Genomic DNA, 10,748 nt, shown 5'->3' on the forward strand with positions numbered 1-10,748 from the left:
AGGAACCCTGAAAGTAGCCTTCTCAGAGGGAGGTTTCCCTTAAGTAACCTCCCTTGGCAGAAGGTACTGTTTTATCTATGGAAACTTCAAGTGCACGTCAAAGAACAAAACGAAATCCCTGATTTCCTGCGTTCTCTTGATAACCCACTACGTTGATTTTTTCATATTTCCACCAAATCGGGTGTTGCAACAGGAGACACAAAGTCAGCGTAGGTCAGGGAAGAAGCTCGTGCTCATGGGGATCACTCAGCTTTGAGGTGTGAGTTTGAAACAAAAGTAGGCACTGGGTCGTATAAATCTTTTTCCAGATGAGTGAGTGAGATCATGTACCCAAATGCCGTAACGATTGGCTACCGTGATTATGAAAAATCAGTGAAGTTCCCGTCCAGTGAAGTTCCCGTCCAGAAAAACTTACTAACTGGAAGCCAGTTGTGTTTGCTGGCACACTGGTAGCTGTTAACTGTGTTTCAGTGAGGCTGTTGGAGTGGGATCCAGGGACATGATCATCTGACCAGGAGGAGGAAGTCACGCAGGCGTTTATCTGCAGCGGACACCGAGGAGATACTGCCATGGCACAAGTTTGCCAGGTCACCTACAGTGGGACCTGGGGTAGCTGTCGCATGGTATAGGCAGGATCAAAATAAATGCCTGTCAGCGGGCAGAAGCAGCTGAAACATCAGAGGATGCCCAGTGATGTGTATCTACAAGAAGGCATATATTGATATCAGAGATGCGTGCCCAGGCTCCTTGCTGTTGCTGGGTCTTAGACTGTTGCTGGGTGTTCAGGGACTGTAGCCTTGCTTTTATATGCCGCTGCCTCTACTGCTGTCTTTCACTGTTGGGTCCAGAGTTTCCAAGGGTCTAAAGTCCCCAACACTGAGGCTCTGTGACCGAGGTGATTGCCCTGATTCTGGGTGGAAGTTAGTTTGTTGCTTTTAACTTTTAGAGTTGTTGTTTTGATACCTGATTACCTGAAAGGCTGCTTCTATCCACATGTGGTAGTGCTACACTGAAGAGAAGTAGGAATGCCCCAACTAGAGTCCTCTTGGTTTTGTAGAGAGGAGGCTGTTGATCAGATTTTATGAAAGATTAGTCTCCCAAACCTCTTTAATCTGAAAGACATCTTGGATTATGTTTAATGTTTAGGATATATCAGAGTTTCTCTATATACCACTGTTTTGGCTATCATCCTGTGGTTTTGATAAGTCTCTCATGTGAGACAGAAAAGTTGGCGTTAGTGACAGCAGAAAGTTGGTCAGTGGGTCAGTCCTTAAAAAGCCTTGTACAGCAGCTCTCGGATTTTTCCTGGTGGAGTAATACATGTTTTCACACCACATGATGTGACTCGACATAAAACAATTGGAGAGAAACAAATGATCCACATTGCTCCTGATTTTTGGCAAGATGTACCTTATTTTCCTCAGTGAATCTTTAGAGGCTGTATCATTCTGTCTACTCACAGACAGGAAGTTACTAATGCACAATAATAGAAAGTGTGGGGGTTTAAGAACATTGGACTACATTTCTCAGTGTAGTAACTTACATCTTTGAATTGAATTTTGCCATCAGAGCTAACAAGCTGTGTCCCAAACCCATGCTCCACACAGGGCAGAGTGTGAGATCAGGAAGATAACGTCCTCGCTTGAAGCCAAATGATTACTTCTGAAATGCTACCAAGTACCCCAGAAAATAAAATTATGGGCCACAGAGGAGTTCCAGCTCCTTAGACTCAGCTGGAGGAAGATAATACAGGGAAGCGGTAGAAGGGGGTAGGCAAGCAGGAGAGGGAGAGGAGATAGATTTGCAGTGAACATGCCGACTGAAAATTTGCAATGAATTTTCATTTAGATTTGTTTCGTTTCTAGGCAAAAGCAACAACTATCAAAGAAGCTCTAGCCAAATGGGTAAGTACTAGAACAGTATCTAGCTGCTTTGCAGTATTCCATGACATGGGTTTGGGCTGTATTCAGCTACATTTATTTTTCAAACTTATTGTAAGAAATATGTTCACTTGAAACTTCTGCTATAAGAAGCTTCACAAAGTAAAAATGTTATTATTACTGAAGTATAATACATTCTGCTGGACTTTCTATGTGTTCTTGTTATATTGATATGGCTAGTAATGATGAGTCTGTGTTGCTGTCCTGCGTTGTTCTGCTGAATATGCGTTGATAGAAGGCCTGAGGCTACAAAGAGATTTAAAGTTGAGGATGTTTTATATTTGAATTCTGCACTGCTCATTTTACCTGAGCGTAGTCCTTCCTCAGAATAAACAAGCATGAAATTCTCACTGTACTGAAGTCAGCGAAACTTCTACTCTTGTGTTTTAACATACGGTCCCTCATGTTGTGCAAAGCTTAACTCAGAAAGAGTTTCTTGCCTGGTTTTCTTCTTAAAGTACTGTGTTAATACACACAGTCTTTCAGGGCGGTGACTAACCTGGTCTTGGAGCCTCCTAGAAAGCTGTTTGTTGGCAAGGATGTGGATGTAATTTCAAATGGTGATACAGGATGCGGTGGGGTCGGGTTCCCAGTCCAGTAAAACAGGTGAGAATCTTTCCCCAGTCTCAGTGAATTTTAGGTTAGGGCAGAGACATGCTGTTCGGTATACATGCGCTCTCCTGCTGTTTCTGGCCAGCTGCTGGAGCAAGAATTTAGAGATGGTTTGGTGTCTAGAAGATGTGGGTGTGAGGCAGTGTGGTCAGGTACAGTTGAAAGCCTGATCTGTACCAGCAGCTCAAGGTGCTAGTCCGTAATTGAAGATCACTTCCCTTTTGAATTTTATCATTGTTTAGCACCTTTGGTGTTTCAGGGAGGTTTTACAGTTATGTTGGTATATCCCACTTCACTCCTGCTCTCCAAATAAGAACCAGAGTGCAACAACTTGTGGACATCAGCATTGCTGGAGGTGTCAGCTGACTTAAAAAATGTTGCTTTTCCTCCCTCACTCTGAACTCCGTGTTTCCTATTGAAGATGTATTTTCCGTTTGCTCCTCTGTCACACGTCTCTTATTGATCCTAGACCCCTGTCAGTGAGTTTCCGCAAAAGAGGGGCATGAAGTGCCGAATTTGCTTTTCTGTTCATGTTATTGAGGGTGGGTCCAAATCCTCCTTTTACTACTCCTAATCGGGGTCCATGTGACTTGTAAAACTGGATCTGGTCTTGTGTTACATTCTGGATGTTTTTCTTTCCTTTGACATAAGAGCTTACCTGTGCCCTACAGTCAGGGTGACATGGGTTAAGTCGGAACAACTTTGTCTTGGCAAACACATAACCTGTTCTTAAAAAAGTGTCTGTCCTACCTGTGGTTTCTCTGTGGTTTACTGGGGTCGTTCTGCTGGCCTTTCTTCCAGAAGTGAGCGGCAGTCAGGATTAATTTTCTCCCTGCCAGTGCTCACTGCTGGCCACAGTCTGTGTTGGCAGCTCTCTCCCTTTCACGTTTAAAAGAAAAATGATGTATTTTTATTTGCTGGTAAAAACTGACATTATAAACTGAGTATAAAGGCAAATAGCTACAGTGTTGTTCTTAGAAAAAAACCCAGAAGTTTCACGTTTATATAGTGATCTAGTTTGAACACATTCACCATATTCTAGCAAAACACTGACATTCTTACTTAATTTTTACTAGTAAAATATTATCACACTGAATTTGGACAGAAACTGGAATATGTAAACGTACAAGGCAACATGCTATTTTTTTAAATACGTAAGAGAGAAAATAATGTCATCAAAACCTGATCTTGTGCTGTGGGATTCTTGCAGACTTCTGGGATGCCATTCATTTCCTTACAAAGTAGCCATATAAAGCAAGGCAGACCTCAGCTATCTCACTTTTCAGTAGCTGCATAAAAACAGGGGAGACAACAAGAGTCCTTGTTTTGAAAGCGCCGAGTATTTTTCTCCTTTGTTAATGGGCCTCCAGTCCTCCCACTGAACACTGGGTGAGTTGACGAAATGCTCCCTTTGTGCTGTCAGGGAGGCAGCTGTCAAAACAGATACTTGTTCCAAGTGTTCAGTCAATAGTTGCCGTCAGTTCAGAATTTTAAAAGATTTCATAGACTGCATTTTCTAATAAACCCAAATGCTGAGTTTATGAGCATTTTTCTGAAGCTCTGAACTTTATAAAGTATTTAATCTAGAAAAATATCAACCTAGATTGCAAATAGGAAATTTGTCCTTTGCTGTGTTCTCTGAAGTCTGAAATCTACCCTCCACTCTTTTTAAAGGCAAATTAGAATTTTATTTTGTTAGATTCTTGACTCTGTGCATTGAGTTCTCCCCCAAAACACACTCCCCTGTGTTCAGTTTGTGGTGTGAGTTCTGAGTTTTCTGGGTGAGTGGGAAGATTTTTCTGTCAGAGCTCTTAAGAATCAGCTTCTGCTACAGGCTGGTCCTACGTGAGACTCCTATATGTCAGTCTCCATGGAAGCACCTTCATTCTGAAATTTAAACCCTCATCAATTCTCCTTTTCTTTACGGCAGAGGATCCTTTAATTAAATTGCTCAAGTTTAACACAACTTATATATTAAAAAAAAAAAGCATATGTAATGGGTAAATTCTTTTAATATCTTGAAAGTAAGCTAGCCTTCCCCTCATCATGTTACTCTAGCAGGAATCTTGATAAACAGTATTCAAAATCCTTTCTCTTCTCAGTAATATCTTTTAGTTGTATACTGGAATCACTTCTAGAGTAATTACTTTTATAGTAGTTTCTTAGTACAGTAATGCTTAGTAAATGCCTGTGGCAGTGAACATCTTTCTTCACTTTCTCTTCTCTTTAGGAAGAAAAAAATGGCCAGAAGGCATCAGAGGCAAAGGAAGTGAAACTGTACGGTCAGATTCCTCCTGTAGAGAAGATGGATGAATCTCTCGCTGCGCTTGTTAACTGCGAGTAAGTTCAGTTAAATACAGATTGGAAACCAAACATTCTCTTCACTTTTTATTGATTTTCAGTTTTTCTGCTGTCCACTGGACAAATATGTATTTACTGTGTTTAAGTGTGGCCTTCAAAGCAGCAGCTTTCTCTTTTGTTTTCTTCAGCTCATCGTCTCTTTCCGCACACAGTTCCACTTTTTAATTCTAAAATCCCCATCAGTTAACTGGGAAGGTATTAGGGTAGATTTTGTATTGATATTTGTCCCCAGAAAATTGGGTGTATTATTTACCAGTATATAATTACAGGTACCTGTTTGGAGTCTAGCAGCCAACTGGCACATTTATGATCCATTCCAAAATTTGTGCAAAAAAAAAAAAAAAAGAGGCATAACCAGGACTTTCAGAATGAAATTGGAGCCATTTCAGAAATAAATGTCCATGCATTTGTTAAGGCTAGGTGTAAAAAAGATAATCCAGTATGTTGTGTAAGTGACTCGTGGTACTGTCCCAGAAGCTAAATAAAGTTGCATGGTTTGAGGATATTTGGAATCTGTTTGCACATCTAGTTAGTTTACCATCTAACGAGAGAAGACAGACAATTATTGCTAATGCAAGGCTTTTTGAACGTTGAACTCTTCTGATCTAGTCATCCCTTGTACACTGTGAACTGATTATTCTTGCTTTTAAAGGAAACTATCGCTGTCTACAAACTGCATTGAAAGAATCGCCAACTTGAACAGCCTAAGTAAGTGACAAGCCAGTGATCCATTACGTTTATTTTCTAGTTGCTTGGATAGGACCCACATCATAATTTGTTATATGTGACCAGCTTTATACCCGTTCTTACCCTTTTTAATTCCTTCCTCTTGGAAAACTACGGGTGACCTTTAAAATGTTGGTCTTATTGCAGAATGCGCATTCAGCAGTAATGGTGTATGAAAGCACGTATCCCCGTGCATTGGCCTGGGCAGTTGTCTCACTGTGCGAGTTTAGAACAAAACAATCCATTCGGAAAGGACCTGGTACCCTCCAGAGGGCCTGAGTTGTGATACTCGACACGGAGCCAGAGTGACTTAATGACGCATTGGCCTTGCTCACAATGGAGATGGTCTGCAGTTCTACAACCCTGTAACTGTGGCATTGCTTGGAGTGAGGTTAGGGTGTTGTAGATCCGGATGAAAAATGCCATTCCACTTTGCAGAGGGTTTGGATATAGTCGGTTTGATGTTGTTCTTACTCGAAAGGGATGTGCCATCTGTCTGGAAGTGGAACTGAACTTTTATTTCATGGGCAGCTGTCTATGACACCTTGAAACTTGCTGGCTTACTGACTCTTGGACAGAAGTCTTACTGGTCTGTCCTCAAGACTTTGACTCTGTGGCATGAGGCTGGCAAAGAGCTGTAAGTTGGGGCTGGCGCTCTCAGGCTTTTCTGTCCCCATCAAATTGCCAGGTGGACAGACAAGGAACTTGGAATCCCATCCTCACCAACTACACGCCAGTGGGGCTGTCAAGGAGCTTGATGAACTTACTGCTTTTCATAATATACTCAGATTTCGACAAATTTTCAAATACTAATCAGGGAAAAAATATTCCAGTAGTCTTTCCAAATAACTGTACTGCAGTATTTCCATTTGAGTAACTCTGTTGTGAGCAACAAATGATTAGGCAGATATAAGGGAAACCAATACATTTTTTTAGTGGGATAAAACATTAAAAGCCTTTAAAGCACCCTAACTGTTTATATTAATAAAATGTAGACTCAAAACCTCCAGTCGATACCAAGTATTTGATCCTAAAGCCAGACAAACTAGAACTATGTGATCTGTCTCTTAAAGGTACAGAATATGAGGAAGTCACCTCTGCTGGCTTCTGTGAAAGAGAGAGAAAGCAGTGCTTATAGCTGTGAAAAACAAGCCAGTAATTAGTACACTTGTGCTGTTGCTTACTGCAGAGAGGAAGCTGAGAAATCTTTTTAAACATCTACACTCTTTTCGGACAGAAAATACTGGTATTAATATATATAACTGATACTGTAGTTATGTCGAGGATAGTTCTGCTGTGTAAAGAGTCACACCCCTCTGTCTGTACATGTGGGGAATGGCATTTTTAGACACCAGCAGCAAGCGTTAGTTTTGTTTTTTAAAAAGTAAATGTTCCACGAGGGAGATCTTTCTTCCTTTACAAACTGGAGTGTCTCAGAACAAGAGCAATGAGAAGAGTAACAGCAGTTAGAAACAATTTTAAGGCATGGCTTTTTAAGAAATCTGTCATTTTTCTATTTGTGAGTATCCTTTCATTTCCTACAAATCTCAAAAGCTAGTGCAAACTTCTAATTTATAAATGTGAGCTATGGAGAGAATAGCTGGCTAGCCCAAAAGGCCCTCTCCCAGCGCTCTCCCCTGTGGATGGGGATCCTTAAGGATATTCTGGAGAGTATTAGCTGTCATAGACTTTAGACTTACTGATTTTGATTCTTTGTTTTTTGAGCGTGGTCACGTATTAAGCTGTTGTGTTTAAAAAGAAAAAGAAAATTCTCATTGTGCCTCAACCTTTTAATGAAAACGAATCTTCCTCTTCCAAAATATTTGCCAGGTGTGGTTTTATCCTTGCGTTTCTTGAGACAGAACATGCAGCTATCTGCTCTTGAGTCTTCATCCGTGGCGACCTCTAGGCACTACCTGTGCTGCCTGTGGAGTGTCTGTTGCTACTTGGCTGGAACATTCATTGGTCTTGCCATTAATTATTCTACCGTGTATTTGCAGTCATTATGAAAAACAAGATCATTAATTGTTTTCGTCCTTAATGCAGTTAAGGAGAAGTGTTAAAACATTCATGAAAGGTGTAGATCCAAAGACAACCCGTCTACATGCTGCTGCTCAGTTTGCTTATTTACACCTGCAAGAAAGCTTGTGTGAAAACCGAAATGCAGAAAGACTGCTGTTTTGTGATCACTTTGAGTTACACTGGATTGCACGCAGCCCCAGCAAGAACAGCTCACTTGGAAAGGAGCTCTGTCTGGGTGCTAGACTAAGTTGAAATACCTCTCCTCAGGCTTCTGTAAGGCAGCTTTATGTGCTGCCTCTTTTATGGAAATCCAATCTGCTGCCTTAAAATGATAAAATTGGAACATTTGCCTGGAGAGGAAGGGGTGTGCACTGTGTAAGATCAAAACTAGCCAGTCAGCAGTTAGAGGCCAGGTGCAAGGTGAAATAACCATTTTTATTCAGTATTTGTCTGTACTGAAATTCACCCAGGTAGCCTACACATGAGCAGCTTTTGTATTCATGAGCGTGTTTCTGAGCTGGGCCCTGCATCCATTCCTCATGATCTGCGTAGGTCGGGAGGTTTTGTTTCTGTTGCATCGTTCTTTCTTACAATGGCCTGTTCAGAGTGCAGTTTGTAAGCAGAATATGGCATTTGGCCTGACTTACAGCATCTTCTTAAAAAAAAAATAAATCAAACCAACATTTATTAACAAGAAACTTTTGTTTGTCTGTTACAGAAAATTTGAGGATTCTGTCTTTGGGAAGAAACAACATAAAGAACTTGAATGGATTGGTATGCGCTTCTTAGTATCAAGTCTTCTCTAACTAAAGGGAGTGCTGTCTAATATGTGGGATAATTCCCCTGTGTTCATAAAAGTCTTTGCTGAATATACATTATTGCATAACTCTATTTTTTTCTTTCACTGTGATCTGATTACGTTCCTTCTGAACTTTCAGACAGTCATTTTGTTTTGTTTAAACACTCTTCGTGTTTGGAGATTCTTCGGGTCTAATTTACCGCATAAAAGGATTTTAGAGAGAGGGATTTCATTGTCTTTGACAGAGATGAGCAGAATGTTTATTTGAAAACTGTAAAGCCCTTCAAATTCCACTGGCTTTACACGAAAATAATTCCTGCAGACTTTTTGCATGGGGAATTTTTTACCTGAAGACAGGTAGGTGATGCATTTTTACTACAAGTATTGGGAGTCTTATGAACTCACACTTCATGAGGGTCTGTCCTTTTTCTGTTAACTGGCACCTGGACCCATACGGCTTTAGGGGAGAAGATGGTGGCAGGACTAAGTCTACCAGGCAGGGGAAAATTTATTGAGGAAAGAATTGGATCAGTTTTGTAACACTTGAATTAAGGGCAGAAGGACTCCTTTTCAATCAGCTTTTTTATTTAATGAACATAGAAATTCTTTTCTTCCTCAAGAGATACAGCATGTTGCTTCCCCAGAATGTTTCTCTTCAAAGCTATTCCAACCTCCAGAGATGCTGTATCTTATGTGTGAAATGCAGAGTCAGTGTGTAAAGGCTGGTTTAAAAACCTCTCACAGATTCACAGAGTGGATGGGGTTGGAAGGGACCTCTAGAGACCATCTAGTCCAACCTCCCTGCCAGAGCAGGATCACCTAAAGCAGAGCACACGGGAACAAGTCCAGGCAGCTTTGGAAAGTCTCCAGAGAAGGAGACTCCAGCACCTCTCTGGGCAGCCTGTCCCAGTGCTCTGAGAGAATTATGAAAGCAACTGCTGGCGGACAGGCACAACCATACATGCACCTGAAATGCATCATTCCCTCGTACTATATAAACCCCCCTCTAAAGTAGCTGTTGAATTGCATTCACTCCGTGTATACTTGCAGTGCACAAGCAGCCAAATTTGCCTCCTCTGCCCCCGTGCCTTAAGAATAACTACTCCTGTTTGTCTTACTCTAATATTGTGATTTCTGTCCTCTAAATATATTTCAGATCCTTTGCTCTTAATTCGCATGAGTGTTTGTCATGCATAATTAGGAACCTGCTTAAAAGGCAACGAGGACCCATATACCTTAGTATTTTCTGTAGGGGGTGTAGAGAGAATCTGAAGAATGAGGAAGACACACTTCTGCTTACCTGAGTAGTCCTGTCATTTTCCAGGAGGCAGTTGCAGATACTTTAGAGGAGCTGTGGATCTCCTACAACTTCATTGAGAAACTGAGGGGTATCCGTGTAATGAAGAAGCTGAAGGTTCTTTACATGTCAAATAATTTGGTGAAAGACTGGGGTAAGCCACGCCTCTCTATTCTCCAACTTCTCCTGTAGCATGGTGAATGCATGAGTTAAGTCACCCAGTGAGAGCTAGTTCTGCATGTTACAGGGCTTCAAGTCTCACTGATAAGCCTGCAGCCATGTGCAGGGGCCCTAAATACCCACTTACGCAAGAGAGTAAAAATAGACCATTGAGTTTAACTTCTGACCCCCATGGAGCTGGTTCTGTGAATCATCTTTCTCAGACTACTTTTAAAATGCATACCTCTTCTTAAACCTGATGCCAGTTCGAGCCCGAGTGATCCCTCTCCTGTTGTATCCCATGCTGTTTATGTTTGCACTGAGTTGGAAAGGAAGGTTTGGTGCAAATGTACTTTCCGTGTTCCACAATCTGGTTGGTGTTTTCACCTTTGTGGTTGCAGCAGAGTTTGTGAGACTGGCAGAGCTGCCATTACTAGAGGATCTGGTGTTTGTAGGCAACCCACTGCAAGAGAAATACGCCTCTGATCAGAAGAACAATTGGATTGAAGAAGCAACCAAACGGGTACCCAATCTGAAAAAACTGGATGGTGAGTTTGGTGCACGAGGCAACCGGTGTGGGTTAACAGCTTAATATAAAGAAAACCACAGGGAAATGAGTCATAACCTCAGAAATTCATCTGCATGCCCAGTAATATTCCTGTCTTTGGAGTTATTCAGCACTAGGCTCACTAAATGCATGAACATCCCCCTCTTGTCATGGAATCACAGACTGGTTTGGGTGGGAAGGGACCTTAAAGATCATCTAGCTCCAACCCCCCTGCCATGGGCAGGGACACCTTCCACTAGACCAGGTTGCTCAACGCCTCATCCA

General features: G+C 41.5%; 1 protein-coding gene across 1 annotated transcript in view; it reads left to right on the plus strand.

The window, feature by feature from the left end:
• Nucleotides 1-1,871: 1,871 nt before the first annotated feature.
• Nucleotides 1,872-10,748, plus strand: part of DNAL1 (dynein, axonemal, light chain 1) — an 11,257-nt gene continuing 2,380 nt past the window's right edge. Inside the window, exons 1-6 of the mRNA XM_010153594.1 lie at nt 1,872-1,904; nt 4,783-4,892; nt 5,566-5,621; nt 8,380-8,435; nt 9,785-9,911; nt 10,318-10,464. Of these exons, the coding sequence (XP_010151896.1) occupies nt 4,858-4,892; nt 5,566-5,621; nt 8,380-8,435; nt 9,785-9,911; nt 10,318-10,464 (421 nt within the window). The 5' untranslated portion in view covers nt 1,872-1,904; nt 4,783-4,857. The remainder of the gene's footprint in view (nt 1,905-4,782; nt 4,893-5,565; nt 5,622-8,379; nt 8,436-9,784; nt 9,912-10,317; nt 10,465-10,748) is intronic.

This window comes from Eurypyga helias, unplaced genomic scaffold (genome assembly GCF_000690775.1).
Source record: "Eurypyga helias isolate BGI_N326 unplaced genomic scaffold, ASM69077v1 scaffold16956, whole genome shotgun sequence".
In the NCBI taxonomy this organism is placed as follows: Eukaryota; Metazoa; Chordata; class Aves; order Eurypygiformes; family Eurypygidae; genus Eurypyga; species Eurypyga helias.